Here is a 19,985-nt window from a genome sequence, read left to right on the forward strand (position 1 = left end):
TGATAGGCTTGTCCTCTCATTCAGAGATGCCACTTAAATTGTCATGGGATACTCTTCTGTTCCAATAGAAAGTTCTGGCCAGTAACTGTGGACCCCTCAGTGGAAGTACACCAAGCCCCGAGGGTGCGTGTGTGTGCGGCTGGTTCTCAGCTCACCTGTGTTCTGCAGGGACCCCGACTGATACTGGATTCTCTCATGGGTCTCACATCTGTCTTCTTGCCAATTCCCAGGTCTTGAAAATGCCATTGAATCTGGAATAATTGACCCTGGAGCAGCAGTATACCTGAGTTTTATTGTGGAGTAATATTTTTTTTCATCCTCATCTGAGGACATTTTTGCATTTATCTTCAGATAAAGAGGGAGGAAGAGAGAGAGAAACATCGATGTGAGAGAGACACATTGACTGGTTGCCACCCACACGACCACAACCAGGGCCGAGGACAAACTGCAACTGGGGTACGTGCCCTTAGTGGGAACCAAACCTGGGACTCTGGTCCGCGGGCTGACGCTCTAACCGCTGAGCCAAACCGGCCAGGTCTTGCGGATCAATCTTAATACATAAACTATAAGCAGGTCTAAAAGGCAGGACTCAGAGAGAGGGGGAGGGAAGGGATAGTAATATACTAAGAAAGTGTAGTTCAGAGGAGGTAATTTGGGTGAAAATGCCTCATGACCAATGGTTTCCCCTGCCTGTCTTGTGTGACAAGATTTTCTGTACCAACCAGTTGTTTCCAAAGTTCAGGCACTTGAGTTTTTTCACTTTTTACCATGTGCTCCTGGATTTTCTTGAGTGAAAACACGTAGATGGGGCACGTCTCCCCCCAGTGGGGCCGTAAGAAGTTCCTGATGGAGCGTCCTCGCCTCTCCTGCTGGGCAGCCCTGGCCCGTCCGTCTGAAGTTTGCCGATGAGATGCTGATGTGCGGGCCACGTGCCTCCAGGCTGCTAGGACGTCCAGTGTGTGCTCCCTTCGGGGGCTGCCGGTGTCGAGAAGTCATGGGACGTCCAGGCCCACTGGCTTCTGAAGAGTCTTGGAGTCTGGATACTTGAATCTCATCCTATAATTAAAAAAATATATATCTATTTCTTTCTGTCTATCTCTGTCTATCTATCTATCTATCTATCTATCTATCTATCTATCTATCTATCTATCTATCTCTCTGTGTGTGCATGTGTGTTAGTGATTTTAGAGAGAGGAAGGGAGACAGAGAAAAACATCAATCAGTTGCCTCCTGCACGCACCCCAACCAGGGCAATCTGGGCACATACCCTGACTGGGAATCGAACCAACAACCTTTTGGTGCAGGGGAAGGCGCTCAACCAAACAAGCCACACCGACCAGGGCTCCTCCTAGATTTCTGAGGGGTCCTCGTGACTGACTTGGTGGGTAGACACAAAAGTAGGATTCTAGGTCCCTTTCAGGTGGTTGGCTCTGGAGGGCTTTCCCGGAAGGTTGATGCTCTAACACCGCGTCTATGGATGGAATGTGAGTGTAGGATGTGAGAACCTGCTTCAGGATAACTAGCTCTCCACCAGTAGCCACACACCGTTTCTAAACATTACCATTAGTGACCAATGATGCATTTAAAAATTTTTTTTTAATAATTTTTCTTGATTGATTTTAGAGAGAGAGGAAGGGAGAGGGAGAGAGAGAGAGACGTTGATGAGAGAGAACATTGATTGGCCGCCTCCTGCATGCCCCCACTGGGGATCAGGCCCACAACCTGGGCATGTGTCCTCACTGGGAATCGAACTAGGGACCTCTTAGTGCGGGGGTCGATGCCCAGCCACTGAGCCACACCGGCTGGGTTTCCATGGCACCATTAATCATCAGTTCAGCTGATTAAAGCATCCTTGAAGGCCCGGCATTTGTGCTCATCTCACCTGTGTTTTCCACAAGGGTCCCGTGACCTTGAAGGATCCCATTCCAACTCAGCTTTCTCAGAGCTTTCCACGACAAGAGAGATTTCTCACTCTTCTTGTGCCCTGAACCCTGGCTTATCCTCACTGGGTCCCTGGCAGCAATACCATTGTGCCCACACCCAGGCTAGTCCTCCCTCTCAGGTCACACGCAAAAAGCAGCTCTTTGCCCGATGAGCATAGTTGATTCCAGGACAGTGCACAGGACCTCTGCCGCTCCCCTGCACCGATAACGCCACCTCCCTTCAACAAGAGCTAATCCAGCTGCTGGAAGTTGTAACTTCCTGCCCAGCCTTGACACCAGTTCTTCCAGGCAGCACGTGCCCAGGCCAGTCCCGCGGGGGCTGGGAGCCCAGTGGAGAGATGGCCAGGATTCTGAATGCTCTTCTGTCATCCTGAGGTTTGCTCACCACCAGGATGCCCTCCTTGCTGGCTGGATTGGCCCGCTCTGGGCCCGGACCTCAGTGTTTCAGAGCCTTGATGGCTGGAAGCAGGGTCAAATGTCCATTCTAAAATCACCTGAAAAACAGGTTCGACAGCTAAGATACTTTCCTTGTCTGGGGCCAGAGAGTCTGGGTGAACTCTGATCATCGATGAAATAATCCAAGTGCAAACACTTCAGAATGGGTTGCTTAGTGGTTATCAGATATGCGGGCATGGAGTTGTTCTTTGTCCTCCATCATTTATGTTTAATGTCCGTAGGATCAGTGGTGGTGTCTCTTCTTTCGTTTCTGATGTTAGTAATTTGTGTTCTCTCTCTCTCTCTCTCTCTCTCTCTCTCTCTCTCTCTCTCTCTCCCTCTCTCTTTCTCTCTCCCCCCCCCCCCCCGGGCTAGGGGCTAATTGATTTTATTTTTATGTTTTCAAAGAATCAGCTTTTGGTTCCATTGGTTTTCTCTATTGATTTCCTGTTTTCAGATTCACTGATTTCAGCTCTACTTCTTTTTGCTTCTTTTGCTTGCTCCCTTTGGATTTAATTTGCCTCCTTTTACTAGTTTCCTAAAGTGAGAACTTAGATGATAGATTTTAGATCTTCTTTTTTAATAAATGCATTCTATGCTACAAATTTTCGTCTAAGCCCTGTGTTCACTGCATCCCACAAATTTTTTTAATTGCTTTTTTTTTTTAGAGAGAGAGAAAAGGAGAGGGAGAGGGAGAGAGAGAAACATCTTGCCTTCCACACACACAAGAACCTGGGATAAAACCCGCAACCTGGGCATGTGCCCTGACTGGGAATCAAATCAGTGAGATCTTGGTGTATGGGTCGATGCTCAACCACCTAGCATCCAGCCGGGCATCTTTTTTTTTTTTTAAATATGCTTTTATTGATTTTAAAGAGAGAGGAAAAGAGAGGGAGACACACACACACACACACACACACATTGATGTGAGAGAGAAACATCGATGGGTTGCCTCCTGCCCGAACCCCTACCAGGGATGGAGCCTAAAACCTGGGATGTACCCTGATGGAGAATTGAACCCATGACCTTTCAGTACACAAGACATCACTGAACCCACTGAGCCACACTGGCCAGAGCTTGAGATTTCTCCTCTGACCCATGTGTTATTTAAAAGCGTGATGTTTAATCTCCACATTTTGGGTGGAGGGATTGTCCAGTCATCGGTTACTGATTACTAGTTTAATTCCACTGTGCTCTGAGAGCAGACGTATGGTTTCGATTCTTTTAAATCTGTTAAGGTGTGTTTTGTGGCCTGGAATGTGGTCTATCTTGGTGTATGTTTCACGTGTTCAGGAAGAATGTGTATTCTGCTGTTGTTGGATGAAGTAGTCTATAGAAGTCAATTACATCTAGTCCATTGAGGGTGGTGTTGAATTCAGCTAGGTCCTTGCTAATATGTCCATTTCGGACAGAACGGTGTTGAAGTCCCCAACAATGACAGTTTTGCCTCACATAGTTTGACACTGTTAATAGGTGCACACACATTAAGAAATGTTATATCTTCTTAGGAAATTGATCCCTTACTCATTATGTAAAGCTTTTCTTCATCTCTGATAACTTCTCTGCTTTGGGGCCTGTTCTCTTTGAAACTAACATAGCATAATGTTAGCATGGTATATTTTTCTCCATCCACTTACTTTTATTTTATTTATTTATTTATTTATCTTCACTCGAGGACGTTTTTCCATTTATCTTCAGATAGAGTGGGAAGGGGAGAGAGAGAGACATCACCTGGTTGCATGGCCCCAACCAGGGCCGAGGACCAAACCCCAACTGAGGTACGTGCCCTTGGCCAGAATCAAACCCAAGACTCTTTGATCCGAGGGCTGATGCTCTAACCGCTGAGCAAAACAGGCCAGGGCTCCATCCATTTACTTTTCTTTTTTTTTTTTATCCTCACCCGAGGACATTTTTCCAATTTTTGTACAGATAGAGTAGGAGGGAGAGAGAGAGAGAGAAACATCGACGTGAAAGGAACACATCGAGTGGCTGCCACTCGCATGACCAACCAGGGCCGGGGACAAACTGCAACCAAAGTACGCGCCCTTAGCGGGAACCGAACCCGGGTCTCTCTGGACCGCAGGCCAACGCTCTAACCGCTGAGCCAAACCGGTCAGGGCCATCCATTTACTTTTAATTTATGTGCATCTTTATATTTAAAGTGGGCTTCTTATAAAAAACATATAGCTAGGTCTTGTTTTATGATTCACTCTGACAATCTCTGTGTTTTAATTGGTACATTTAGACCATTGATGTTCAAAGTGATTATTGATAGAGTTGGAATTATAGCTACCATATTTATTAGTGTTTTTTATTTGTCACCCTCATTCTGTTTCTATTTTTGTCTTCCATTCTTTTTCTGTTTGATTTTTGTTGTGGTGTTAATTTGTATGATTCCATTTTCTCTCCTTTCTTAGTTTATTTTATATATATATATATATATATATATACATATATACATATATATATACATACATGCATATATATGCTTATATATAAGCATATATAATAAAATATATTATTATTAGTAGTAGTATTTTGAACAAACTGTTATGTGAGGTGAATTAAGAATAAGAAAAATTAAAAATTTTAAACCTCACTTATTCCTTCTTCAATATTCCTTATTTTATGTAGATCTGAGCTTCTGACCTATATTATTTTCCTTCTCTCTAAAGAATCTTTAAAACATTGCTTGAAAGGGAGGTCTATTGGCAACAATTCCTCTTGATTTTTTTTTGTCTGAGAAAGCTTCTATTTTTCCTTTACTTTTGAAGTATAATTTCACAGGGTAAAGAATTCTAAGATGCTGTTTCTCTTGGTGCAACTCTAAAAATTTGACTCCTTCTTTTCTTCCTTGTATGGTTTCCAGGGAGAAATTGGGTGTAATTCCTATCTTTGTTCCTCTGTAGAGAAAGTGTTATTTTCCTCTGGCTTCTTTCTAGATTTTTGCTTTATTATTTTTCTTTTCTTTTTTTCTTTTTTTTTTTTGTAGTTTGAAAATGATAGGCCTAGGTGTAGTTTCTTGGACATTTATCATGCTGATGTTCTCTGAATTTCTGGATCTGTGTTTGGTATCTGATATTAACTTGGGAAAAATTCTCACTCTTTATTCTTTTTTTTTTTTTTATCCTCACCCAAGGACATTTTTCCATTTTTTGTTTAGATAGAGTGGGAGGGATAGAGAGAGAGAGAAACATCGATGTGAAAGGGACACATTGAGTGGCCGCCACCCGCACGACCCAACCAGGGCCGGGGACAAACTGCTACCAAGGCACGCGCCCTTAGTGGGAACCGAACCCGGGTCTCTCTGGACCGCAGGCCGACGCTCCAACCGCTGAGCCAAACCGGCCAGGGCTCTCAGTCTTTATTCTTTCAAATAGTTCTGTTCCTCTCTCTTTTTCTTCTCCTTCTGGTATTCCCATTAGGCGTATGTTATACATTTTGTAGCTATACCACAGTCCTTGGATATTCGGTTCTATTTGTTTTTTCTGTCTTTGATCTCTTTGCTTCTCAGTTTTTGGGGATTCTATTAAAACTAAACTAGAGCTATACCCTCGAGCTCAGGGATTTTTTTCCCTCATTCTTTATTTCTGTTACAGTGTATTTAACCTCTAGCATTCCTTGGATTTCCCTCTCTCTGCTTACATTTCCCGTCTGTTCCTGCATGCTGTCTGCTCTCAGCATCAGCTGTCCTGCCATGTCTGGTTCTGGTGCTTGCTCGGACTCTTCATGTTGTGTGTTTTGCCTTTGGTATGCCTTGTGGCTTCTCTAGCTGGTCAGACGTGACGTGCTGGCGAAAGGAGCTGCTGGAAGTGGCCTTTGGTAATGTGGTTGAGAGGTGTGGGGAGAGAGGGTGCTCTGTAGTCCTTGGTTGGTCTCAGTCCTTTGGCATCCTGTGCTTCAGGAGTGGGGCCTCCACAGTGTTTCAGCCTTTCTGCTCCCCTCCCCACGTGGGGCAGGCTGGTCAGAGTGGGCTGGGATGGCGCCCTTCCTCTCCCCCGGTCCATCAGGCTCTGATAAACCCAGCAAGCTAGGCTCTGGTTAACCAGTTTCTCCTGGAGGCAGGCCTTGCTAAGAACAGACGGCTCCGGGGTTTCTCCAAATGGCTTCTTTTCTCCTCCCCCAGCCGGAAGCTTGAGGGGATTTCCCCCGGATACTTACTGTGGGAACCTGGCTGAGCTCTTGGAGGTAAATCTCACAATATGATGGGGGCTGCCATCAGGGGCTCCCCCTGGGGTTTTCCTTTTTAAATTTCTTTTCTTTATTGGTGTTTTTTTTTTTTTTTTTTTTTTTTTTAGAGAGAGATGAAGGGAGGGGAAGAGAACATTGATTAGCTGCCTCCTGCACGGCCCCCACTGGGGATCCAGCCCACAACCTGGGCGTGTGTCCTGACCGGGAATCGAACCCGCGACCTCTTGGTGCATGGGTCCACGCTCAACCACTGAGCCACACCGGCCAGGCTCCCCCTGGAGTTTTCACTTCTCAGAGTCATTCACAAGGAGCCTCAGCAATTCGCCCATCACACTTCAGGAGTTCCTACTCTGCCTGTGGTTCCAGGAGTGGCTTCAGCTCGCCTCTCAGGTGAATCTCCGCTCTGGGAGGCTGTGATTTCCTGGGTTTGTATGTCTGTTTCTCCAGTCTTGGGAGCAGCAGTTTGCCCTGTGTCCTCCTTCTTACATATCCAAGAAGAGTTGTCGATTTTTCAGTCTGTTCAGCTTTTTGCTTACTGCTTGGATGGAGTGGCAACTTCCAAGCTTCTGTGCTCAGCTGGAAACTGTTATCCATGATTTCATTTTCATCCAGTTCAAACCGCTGCTCGTTTCTTTTATTTAATAAATAATTACTTATTTATTTTCTTTTTCAATTACGGTTTAGATTCAATATTATTTTATTTTAGTTTCAGGTGTACAGCATAATGGTTAGACAATTACGTAATTTATGAAGTGATCCATCCCCCTGATCATTTCATACCTGCCTGGCACAGTCCACGGTTATTACAACATCACTGACTATATTCCCTGTGTTGTACTTTACATCCCCAGCCGGCGGTTATCTAGAAGTGTTGTTTAGTTTTCACATATTTGGGGTTTTTCCAGATGTCTTTCTATTGTTGGTTTTAAATTTAATTCCATTGTGGTCTGAAAATATACCTTGCATGGTATGAACTGTTTTAAGTTTATCAAGTTTTGTTCTATGACTCAGAATGTGATCGAGCTTGGAAAATATTATACATGCTCTTGAAAAAAGGTGTATGCCGCTGTTACTAGGTGAAGCGTTCTGTAAACGCCAACTGGTCACGTTGGTTGATAGTGTTGTTCAAGGCCTTTACACCTTGACTGATTTGTGTCCAGTTGGATCCATTATTGTGAGAAGGGTGTTTAAATTTTTGACCAAAACGGTGGAGGGTATTTATTTCCCCTTGAAGTTTTACCTGTCTTTGTTTAATGTGATTTGAAGCTCTTTTATTATTAAATGCATAAAAATACTTAAGGGTATTTATGTCCTTTTGGCAAATTGATCTCTTTATCATTATGAAGTGACTCTTTTTAGCCCTGGTATTGTTCTTTACTCTGAAAATGACTTTGTCTGATATTACTATAAACATACTAGTTTTCTTTTGATTGATGTTACCATGACATACCTCTTTGTCCATCCTTTGGCTTTTAACCAGTGTCATTATATATTTAAAATGTATTTTTTAATAGTCATCATATTTTGGGTCTTGCTCTTTTATGCAGTCTAACGATCTGTTTTTGAATCGGTGTGTTTAGACCATTTACATTTAATGTACCTGGAGGGGGTGAGAACAGCCCTCCTCAGGATGTGTGCTTTGGCGTGTATATTATTTTGAGCTGAGGTATTTGAGACCCTGCTGGTTTGTGAGAAACTTTTACATCTCCCTTAAAGAATTTAAATTCGGGGACTTGCCCTAATAACATTTTATGACCTAGTTATAGGGCAGGGCAAACATCTAATCACTGAACATTTGCTCATCTTATCTTCCTGTGAATGACCTTCCACCCCTTGAAGTCCCAAGGTATCTGCCTCATCCTTACCCTGGATTGCCGAATATACCTCATTTTAACTTTCTGTCTCTGCACCTGTCATGTATATGGGGTCTCTGACTCGCATGTACATGGGGTTCCCAGATGTTCATAGGAAATTACATTTGGTTATTTTTTCTTGTCAATCTGTCTCATGCCAATTTGATTATTAGACAAGCTGAAAAAAAAAACAACCTAGAAAAGTAGAGGAAAATGTCTTCTTCTTTCGCATAACTAAGCATGTAGAATAATAATCCTGTGGTAATATTTGGAGGGAAAAAGCCATAATTCTCAAACCATTTTTTTTCTCCTTGAGCACTTACATACTAGTTTCAGGTTGGCCAGCATTTATGTTCATTTACCGTTGCTCTGTGAAGTTACTGTTGTTCTACTCTTGAGGATAAGGGAATGTTCATATGAAACAAAGCTGGTCTGCTTACGATTTTACATATATTTCTCTCCATGGAAAAAAGTCAAGGACATACAAAACAGCATTTGAACTTCAATACCCATATCCATGAATAATACTGGATTAGTCACCACCTGATGCTAGTGGGACCACCAGATATAATAATCCTTGAAAAGACACAAGTAGTATCACTTGTTTAGAGAACAGAAACTCAGTTCTTGTTTTTAAATTTTTTTCTTTATTGATTTTAGAGAGAGAGGAAGGGAGAGGGAGGGAGATGGAGAAATATCAATGAGAGAGAACATTGATTGGCCGCCTCCTGCATGCCCCCCACTGGGGATCGGGTCCACAACCTGGGCATGTGCCATGACCGGGAATTGAACCGGTGACCTCTTGGTGCCTGGGTCGACACTCAACCACTGAGCCACACCAGCATGGCAGAAACTCAATTTTTAAAATAGCAAACCAAATAAACGCTTCTTTCACATAAGTTGCTTCTTTAAGAAAAAAAATCTTGAACACTTCCCCCCCCCCCCCCCCCTTATGGCCCATCTGTAAGAAGTGATGCCTCTTTATACCTAATGGAAAGGCTGAATGCAATTTGTGCTGTTTCATTTTTGGAAAGTTTTAAAATATAAATATAAATTTATCACTGATGTAGGAAGTGCCAATTATCTTTAGTTAGAAATAGGTATCAGCAATGTAATCTTAAAAAAAATTCTGTGAAACTGCCCTGGCTGGTTTGGCTCAGCAGTTAGAGCGTAGGTCTGCAGACCAAAGGGTCACGGGTTCGATTCCAGTTAAGAACACGTACCGTGGTTACAGTTTGTTCTAGAGGCAGCCAATGGATGTGTCTCTCTCATGTCGCTGTCTCTCTCTCTCCCCCTCAGTCCCTCCCACTCTATCTGAAGATAAATGGAAAAATATCCTTGGGCGAGGATTAAAAAAAAAAAAAAAATCTATGAAACGTAAACTACAAGCTTCTGCATTTATTTCCCTGTTGTGGGTTTCCACACAATTTTGATCTATTCTAGGAGAAGCCCTTTGCTCTATTAACAGAAGCCCCACCTTTTAGGTGGCGTGGTTTCTGTTTTGCTTTTCTATTCCTTAATGATTCAAAATGAGATACATTATGTCTAACTGCTTGATGTGCATCAAGTCAGATTTCGTCAGCTTCTTCTAACAATAACACACAGTGACCTTTCATCTGTCACCTCTCTGGAAGGTAGCCAATAACCAGAAATGAAACATAGCAGTACCGGGCACCATTGCACACTATCAGGAAACAGCAGTCTCTACCATGGGCAAACGGAGAGAATACTGGAAGTGATTATGCCCAGCCTTTGGGCAAGGTGGAGACTAAAAGAAGGTGCAGAGTAGATGCTGAAATTCTCTTCCAGTTATCTCTTCTCTTGTGTATTATTATTTTTTTAATCCTCACTGAGGATATTTTTTCTATTTATCCCAGATAGAGTGGGAGGGAGAGAGAGGTCGAGAAAGACAGACAGAGAGAGAAACATCGACTTTAGAGGGACACACTGACTGGTCACTTCCCGCATGACCTCAACCAGGGCCGGGGATGAACCCCAACCAAGGTATGTGTCCTTGGCCGGAATTGAACATGCAACTCATTGGTCTGTGGGCCGATGTTGTACCACTGAAACAAACTGGCCAGGGCTCCTGTGTATTTAAAATTTTTTTTTTCCTTTTTCCACGAGGCAGTTCTGTCTCCTGCACTGCCAATCATGCCCCAGTGTTCCTTAACAAAGTAACAATATTTAACAAAAACCCCCACCAACTTGCTTAGTCTGATGTAGCTCTAGGTCCTGCCTCCCCAGGTCTCGGATCATCTTCTGTTGCTGTGCTTGGGATGACTGCTCCGCTGCGCACCTTGTCCTATCGCCCCTCTTCCCCAGGGTTGGCACATGCAGACCCAGGGAAGGACCCCACCTTTGTAAGCAGAGGACTGGGAAAGACCAAAGAAAGAGGCTGGCCACCCGAGTCTGGTAATAGAGTTACTTAAGGGAAACTTACATGCAAGGCACATCTTGGGCAGCTAGAAAATGAAATGGATCCTGGTGTTACTTGGCAGGTGCCAAGGAATAGGATAAAAGGAGGGCACAGTCGCTGGTACTGATACGTGAATGCTACCAGGTACAGAAAATTATGTGCTTGACGAGATGAGGCATCATGCCTCTTCCAGAAGCCAGCATGTAGTGGGGAGGGGTGTTGATTTATGTCAGAATAAACTTCGATTATGGTCAGACAGTCTCTAAGGGCAACTTTGCAGGCGAACAATCTCTGTTCTGCCCGGGGTCCAGCTTGAGGGTCCAGCAACGGTCACGTCACAGAACAGTCTCTCCTCCACAGCTTTTCAAACCATCTGTGGTGAAGAATCAGGTGTTTTGTTTCATTTTTATATTTTAAAAAGTCCAATACATCATGTATTGATATTTTTATAAAACACAATAGAAGAAAATGATACAAAATACAAGCCACGTTTTACTGTGATTAGATTCAGTGGTTGACTGTCAAAATAGCTATACTAATTCCTAAACTCTTACTCTCAATTTTGTACTTATTTCCTGTGGATGGAAAACAAACAGTTCCTGGGCCATACTTGGAGTGGGGCAGCTGTAAAGGATAAACAAAAACCCAAGCCCAGCGGAGACTCCGATTGGTTGCTGGTCAATCGATGGGCTCCCTGGGACCAATCAGCCACAAGGGAGGAGCGATCACATGGTATAAACACGCCCCTTCAGCAGAGTCTTTGGTTGGGGGCACCTCCCAGAGGATGGGGCAGGAGCCCTGGCCCGTTTTGCTCAGCGGTTACAGCGCCTGTACCTGGGTTTGCAGGTCTGGAGGCAACCAAGCGATGTGTCGCTCTCTCTCCCCCCTCCTCTCTCCCTTCCACTCTATGTAAAAATCATGGAAAGATATCCTGGGGTGAGGATTAACAACAGCAAAAAAGACAGAGAATGGGGCCATATAGGCAGGCATGCTCCAGGAGCACACAGCTTTGCTGTTTGCCTGGCTTCCCTTTGAACGCAGCAAGTAATTTATTCAGGTAATTTATTCAGACTGCTGAGTGCCGTCCCCACCCATTTGCTGGAGACTGGAGGCAGAGCAAGTTTCCATCACACACATGCAAGAAGTGCTCATTAATCAAATATCAAATGCGAGGACGAACAAGGTTAGCTCTCCGCCTTCAAGAGCTCAGTGTTCAGAGCTTTCACAGACTTTACTTTTCTCTCTACTCACATGAGAAAAATGCCGTTCCTGTTTCCTAGTCCCAAACCCTACTGAAAAATTAAATTCTTCGCAGGCGCTGTGTAACAGGTTCAGCCCATCAAAATCTCTGAATTCCTCACACAAGTAATTTATCTTTGCATGTATATGATCAGTTTCCTTGTGTGGGGCGTCCCCTTGAGGGCTGTATGACAAACCCTGGCATTCCTAGTGCCCAGCTCTGTATCATGTCTGCCTGTATTCAACATGGTTTTCTCCTACTGTGAGTGGTGGTTGTGCTGCTGGTGAAAAAGCCCCAGGGATGAGGCTTTGGGATCAACATCTAGTTCCTAGTTACCAGTCTGTAAAATGGGGTTAATAATGCCCACCTCACAGAACTGTACTTGCTATGAGACAAAAGAAGCATCTGACGCACACCCAAGTGCTCACTAAATGTGTGTTAAAGCTGCTTAAGAAGTCAAAACAAACAAACAAACAAACAAGAAAACCCCAAGCAAATAAAAAAAGAAGTCAGAACACGGAATTGTTAGGGGTTGCTTAGGTAACAAGAGAGCCTTCCTTGTGAACTTGAGTGGGTATCACAGCCAAGTAAGATAATTTATGTTTAGAATTTTTGATCAAGAAAAGGCACAGTATGCCTGGCATCATTTAAAAAATAAAGCAGGAAAGTGAGCAGTGATTTTTTATGTTATTTTACAAAATTTGTAGAAACAGACTTCTGGATAAAGATGACCGAGTGAAGCTGGACCACAGAATCTCCTTCCTCTAATACCCAATGAAATGAATTAAAAATTTTATATGCTGCAAAATGTTAGGTGAAATCCAGATCACAGCTGATAAAACCAAAATGATTTATACAAATTCAAATGGAAGGAAATGCACATTTTTGCCAGGTGTATGAAAATGCTTTCATTTCCCCTGCCCCCCAACTATAATCATCATATAACCCTGTGGGGAGACTACAGGTAATCAGTTGTGGCCAACCAGTATTTAAAAATTAGATGACAGGAGTCCAAGTTTCTGTCTTTTCTAGGAAAATGAGTTCTGTTCACACTGTCCCTGATTTCCTGCCATCAGCGGCTCTCTGGTTTTACACGGTCCCCCACACTCCTACCTTGGCCACCTGCCCTGTTATCTTAGCATTTGAGTTTGCAACCCCTAGTGGGCATTAACTCCACGTTTATAAAGGAAATTGAGGTTCGTGCAGAACAAGTAACTTGTCCAATGTTAAATAATGGCAGAGGCTGGGTTTTTAACCTGGATATTTCAAATACATTCTTTCCACTGTACTGACAGAACATGAGATGAAATCGCGTCATTTATTTCATTCCACTTCTCTGCTGTGCCAGGAGCCAGTCTGTAAGCATGTAAATGTATGCCTCTCCTGTGTGTTACTCAGGTGGATACACATGCTGTCCTCCCAGGCTACAAGAGCCATACAAAATAAAATTTTCTGTCCCGTCCAAAAGTATCTGACCCAAAATTTGCCACATATTGTTTGTCCAAGGACTGTCTTCTGTGAAACTGACTCAAAGCTACTTATTTTTTCATTGTCGTGTCCAAAACAAGATCATATATATTTTAAATATATTTTTATTGATTTTAGAGGGGAAGGGGAGGGAGAGAAACATTGTGAGACAGAGAAACATCGATCAGCTGCCTCCTCCTGCACAACCCTTTCTGGGGACGATCCCTGACCGGAATGTAACTGACACAGACCATGCTCAACCAACTGGGCCACACTGGCTAGGGCACGATCATACTTTTATTTTTATTGACTTTTTAGAGAGAGGGGGAGGGAGAGATAGAAACATCAATGTGAGAGAGAAACATGGATCAGCCGCCTCTTGCATGTCCCCTAATGGGGATCAAGCTTGAAACCTGGGCATGTGCCCTGGCTGGGAATGGAACCGGGACCTCTCAGTCCATGGGACGACGCTCATTCCACTGAGCCACACCGGCCAGGCAGACCATACTTTTTCATTGCTGCACTTTCAGTTTTATTAAAAAACAAGCAAACACCTTCAACATATCAAACACTTTAATTCACATTTCTGTCTGTGGGCAATGACCACAATATAGACCCAACACAACAAAAGCAATGAATACAGAGTAATTAAGTGGTAGGTACCCGGTATGGTGGCCAGAGCGGGAGAAAGAGAGGCCAGCTGGCCGCATAGCTGGAGCCTTACCGGTGTCCTGGGTACTGTGAACTCAGATCTGGTTCTGTCAGTTCTCCTGCAAGAGTATCAAGGCCAAGGACCCCGGCTGCTCTGAACTTGCTTAAAACCGAATTACACGAGTGCCAATTGCCCGCAGGGCTCACTTAAGCAGATCAATGTCAAGAGAAAGACTCTTGCCAGAGCCCAGAACTGGAGTAATGAGAACAAATGTCCTTATGAGTCAGTGTCATCCAACTGCACAAAGGCCCTTTCTTCCTCCGCATCTGATCTGGATGCCAGCTTGCCTGGGCAATGCTGGGGGAACAAGAAAGGCAACCTAACTTTCCAACTCTCTCAACATTCCGTGACAGTCATCAGAAAGTACCGCGTGGTGACACTTCCTAGACCATAGTTGATCTGGTAGGCGCGCCCTGCTGACACGGCCCTTCAGTGGCCAGGCGGCCGGGGCGTCCTTGCACACTGAGGAAGTGCCCCTCGTCTAAGACACACTCCAACTTCCGTGTGAGAGGGTGACGTCTGCTTTCCCTAGAACCCTGGAATGTGCCTTCCTGAGGCCTGCCAGCCGCCCTGGCACAGTCAGGGCCACGGGGAGCGTGCTGAGCATTTGCACGGCTGAGATGGATGCACCGGCGTTTCTGAGCCGCAGTGAGATGGGAAAGCGCGGACAGCGGCCGAGCAGTGCTGTCCCACCTGACAGACGCTCTGAACCTGCGACATACCCGGCGACCGTATTCTGAGCAGCAACCGACACCGAAATATTATTCTCACCAAAAACATGAGGTTTCTGAATACGTGAAAACCAGTAGAAAATTAACCAGGTAACAGTCATTAGAGCAATGGCCACCAAACCCTTTGGAAAATAGTGGGATCTTTTATCCTTCTGTTGAGAAGGACGTTGTCCCCGGAACTCCTCTGGGCGGCATGGGCGGCAGTGGCTGCGGTGATGCGGGAGCCCCAGGGCGTGGCGTCCACCCCAGTCCTCAGAGACCCGAGGGCCAGGGGCCAAAGCCTGCGGCTCCACGTGAGAACCGGAGGCCACCAGTTTTTGTGACAAGAGTTTAGAAAAATATGTCAGTTTGGACAGGATACAAGCAAGTTTTCCCATGGACTTTCTGTAAAAGAAACATTTGTGGGGAGGAGGGCAGTTAGTGTAGTGAAGAAACAATTTTCTTTTTCTTCAGATAGAGTGGGAGGGAGGGAGGGAGAGAGAGAAACATTGATGTGAAAGAGACACATTGACTGGTTGCCTCCCGCACAACCTGGACCAGAGACGGGGACGAACTGCAACCGAGGTATGTGGCCTTGACCGGAATCGAACCCGCAGCTCTTTGGTCCATGGGCCGACATTCCAACCGTTGAGCCAAACCAGCCAGGGCAGAACAAACAATTTTAAGAACATCCAATTAATTCAATTTTTCTGCATGGTATCCATCTGGCAGAAGCCCCAGGTGAGCACATGCGTACAGGCCAATAGCTTTAAACTGTGTGTTCATCAGAAGCGCCCCAAAGGCTGGTGGACAAAGCCCGAGATGCCCATGTCCCATCTGCAGACACACTGGTTCATGAAGTCAAGGGTGCTGGGCTTAGGCGCCCAAGCTGCCCACGAGCTCCCAGCTGGTTCTGAGGCTGCAGACAGCCTGCATTCTCCTTCTCTCACACACAGGAAATGGGCCTTACAAGGAAAATTTGAGAAAGGCAGGGGCACACTTTGAGAAAGCAAAACCAAAACAGACGCTTCCTTTTTGTTGCTGAGAAAACGCCTTCATTCAGATTGGGAGAGAGTAACAACTACTTTTTCTTTTACAATTTCTAGATTTTTAAAATCAATCTACCCACATTCCATTTTCCATAATTCGGTAGAGTTAAAAAAGTTCTGAATATAAAGTGCTGGTTCTTGCTTCCATATGATCATTTCAAGGGAAAACCACACAAAACTGCCACCCATTCTACTGAGCTTTTCAGCTGAACAAGTACAGATTATGTATTTGGATCCACATGAATCTGTAAATTAATATAACCTTCAAAGTTTTCTAGTTAGTGCCAATTTAAAATTCCTTTATGTTCGTTAAATACAATTTTACTTTGTGTTGCAAACGCAGACTCTCTTTTTGACATGCTGGTAGTGCTCATTTTCACAGTGCAAAGAGGACTTCACAATTTCTGAGTCACAGCATATTTTACAACTCTAAGTAGGCAAACATATTTTAAAATGCAAATACTATACATGTTCCTGACACACCTTAAAAAGTAAAAATAAATACTTCTGACTATAAAACTTTTATAAACATTAGTGACATTAAGGGTTCACATCTAATTGTTGCAGAAAACCTAAAACAAACTTAAGGTCACATAATCTTACCATTAGACAACCTGTATTATAAAACACAAGTCAGCTGGATTTTTACTGAATGCAACCAAGCATGGAAGTGATCACGGTTTACTTATAGAAGTGCTGCCAGGTATTCGGTATTGAAGCCACTACATTTATCAGGAGTTAGGAATGCATGAGGACAGTAAAAGAGGAGAAAAATCAGAACAGACATGGAGATATGCTTTACTTCATATATTTCTTCCTGAGAATATAGAAGCTATTATTAAAAAAAAAAATCAAGACAATTTCAAATGCAACGTGGAAATTTGGGGGCAAATTATCTTTTGTAAAGTGTAGAATTTCTGGTAATGTAAACAATTGCTACCCTAATATATAACTTGCAAACATGAGTCTTATAAATTATAATTATTTTAAACTAGGCACATGTCTATATATTTGAAATGCTGGGAAAATGTGCCAAAAACGTGAATTTTGGCCCAGCCATTGTGGCTCAGTGGACTGGGCATCGTCCCATGGACTGAGAAGTCCCGGTTTGAATCCCAGTCGGGGCACATGCCCAGGATGCTGGCTCCGTCCCCGGTGGGGGGTGTGCAGGAGGCAGCCGATCGATGTATTTCTATCCCATCGATGTTTCTATCTATCTCTCCCTTCCTCTCTCTAAATAAATCAATAAAGACATTAAAAAAAACCCCACATAAAACAGTGAATTTTGCTAAAATGTTTTATAATATGGTATTTTCAAATAACTTTCTTAAATAAATATTAAGTCTGAATGAGTAAATAAGGCAACAGAAAAATTTTACTAAGGGTCAGTAGAGAAAAATAAAACCTCACTAGTTTATGAAAACTGAAAATCCAATTTGTTTAAATAAATGAGTGCGCTGTATATAAACCTGTTATAAATTCAATGTAGTATTATGGTAAGAGTTCAGTTTTAACAATAAAAAAAACTACATAGCTATTTTGATTATTTTAATTCTGGTATCCCAAATTAACCACATACTTTGATTCTATAATTAGCACTATGAATTATAGATAAAATAATCTAAAGCAAAATGAATTTAACAGTATACAAGGGTGGGAAAAAGTAGGTTTATAGCTGTTTGTATGGAAAATAATACAATAAATTAATAAATAATAATACAAAAAGCTTCCACATACTCAACTGTAAACCTACTTTTGCCAACCAGTATTTGTAAAAGGTGGTATCTGTAACAATTCTGACCATGAATTAAAGAATAAAACTCATTATACTCAAAACATGATCAGCCATAGAGAAAATCCATACACTCTGTCATCACTGTCCAGGTGTATGAACATTGTGAGAACAGACCTGCTCACAAACCTCTCTCAGTACTAGCATTTAGCATTTCCTGTCGAGATGGGGAAGAGTTTAATTTAAGCAGAACGGAAGTATTTTATATATTGTCCTGACTACTGTATACAGTCCTAGGTTATTCCTGGGCCTGCAGGTGACTGAAATGGAAGTTTACAGCAATTCACGAATGACAGATTCATAACAGATCCTTAAGGAGAGCTAATATTGTTTTGAGGGATACATTTTAATCTTTCAGAGATTAATGTTATATAAGACCAGCAAGCACACAAACAGGCCATTTGTTAAAAAACACCAGGGTAGAGGCCCAATGAGTCTGCTTAACCCCTGCACGGAGGGAGCAGTTTAGTTAACAACAGAAGAGCACCCCCTAATGGGTAACCACGAGACTAGCCCTTCAGTAAGTGTTTGGCAATTGAGGGTCAAATAAAACGACGAAACAAGACGAGTAGTTATCCAAAAGTATTTGCCAGTGTTTTCACCCCCCCTTTAAATTGAGGAATGTTTCTGAAGAACACCTGTTAGGATAATTAAATTATAGGATTTTATTAGTCAATAGGCTACATGTCTATCTAATTATGACTAGAATTTATGTGATTAATTTATTAAATAAAACCGTATCTTTTAAACACTAAACTTAACAGGTTACTACAATAAAGAAAATAAATAAGTAAAAAAATATATCTCTCTCATTCTAAAATAAATATGATAGAAACATTTTAGCAGAGGATTTTGTCACTTCCCCAAAGGGAAATTCTGTTAAGTACTTTGGCTATAAAAGACTACTGTATTCAAACTACTAGACCACTGACTTTTTACAACTTATCAGCCATTATCAAACTGTTTTTGTGAAATTAATATGACTAGTAAATTTTCTTTAGTACATTTTTTGAATTGCTGACATTTTCTTTTAAATCGAAAGAGAAGTTGGTGAACTGTCCAGCTTGGAAGCCATAACTCTCAATCCGAAGGACCTGAGTGTTCGTTGTTGCCAGCTCACCATGTGGCCATCTGGGTTCTAAACAAGATGCTGGATCCCAGCAGCCTGACATGGTCATTACCAGGGTTACCAAACAACAATCGGGGGGTCTGAAAATGCTCCTAAAATAAACATCATTAATACAAATTTTCGGTATTGTCTTTCTTTTACATTTCTCTTTTTAGGGTTTCCTGGAAAGAAATATTTCTGGATCCACTTGGTGCTGGGCTGTAGGAAATCTTAGGAGAAGCATGCTGCAGGAGGGTGCCTGGCATTAACCACACTGGTTGGAAACTAACCATCTCCCTTCAAAAAAAAGTTAATATTTAAAAATTCAAATGGAAGTGATTTTCCCACCCACACCTTGTTGGATGTATACTATGTCCATCAAACATGTGGTTCAAGAATGAGGGGCGCCCTTCAGTGTGAGCCTCACTCTCATACATAAAGCAAAAAAACAAACAAAACACTTCACTTTCATGTAAAGTTCTGTGACTTTTTAAAACAAGTACTATATGATCAAAATGTTTTGCTAAAACACAAAAGACAAAACAGGCATTAGTAAACAACTGGAAGTTTGGCTGTTTTTTGGAATGCTATTTACAGAAATATATACTTATTCTACTGGTGAAATAAAGACTAAAATGTTGATAGAGAATTTCTACTTTTGGATGAACATGTATTTACTTGTTTGTGAGAACTCTATTGCAAGTTTTCATTTCCTCATCCAACTACTCAGTATCCTTTATGTCCTCTTGATCCGAAGTACTGGAGACGTCATCATCCGTTTGTTCTCCGGAGAAATATAACATCAACGCATGTGTCTTGTGAGTGATGGTGACAGTGCAGGGCCCTTGGGCCCACGGCTCCCCATCCACCTGCATTGGCATCATCGAGCACTTTAAAATCAGCTGGTGTTAAGGAACAAAGAATGAGAAAAGTCAGTCCCCAAAAGTTGAGAAAGGTCTTCCTTAATAACATCACTCCTTTACCTCTCCTTAGGGACATTTCTTAGCATTTCATTCTGAGCAAATTAATCTGAATTGTTGAATGCTTTATTTCTTCAACTGGATTG

At 42.8% G+C, this 19,985-nt stretch overlaps 1 protein-coding gene across 7 annotated transcripts in view; it reads right to left on the reverse strand.

Moving 5' to 3' along the window:
* Positions 1–14,122: 14,122 nt before the first annotated feature.
* Positions 14,123–19,985, reverse strand: part of DGKE (diacylglycerol kinase epsilon) — a 29,052-nt gene continuing 23,189 nt past the window's right edge. For 3 of the 7 annotated variants that reach the window (XM_036268078.1, XM_036268072.1, XM_036268073.1), the window contains one exon: positions 17,748–19,821. In XM_036268078.1, coding sequence (XP_036123971.1) covers positions 19,642–19,821 — 180 coding nt within the window. In that variant the 3' untranslated portion in view covers positions 17,748–19,641. The other 4 variants (XR_004960286.1, XM_036268077.1, XM_036268075.1 and 1 more) reach the window with 4 other exon arrangements.

This window comes from Molossus molossus, unplaced genomic scaffold, assembly GCF_014108415.1.
Source record: "Molossus molossus isolate mMolMol1 unplaced genomic scaffold, mMolMol1.p scaffold_m16_p_19, whole genome shotgun sequence".
Lineage (NCBI taxonomy): Eukaryota > Metazoa > Chordata > Mammalia > Chiroptera > Molossidae > Molossus > Molossus molossus.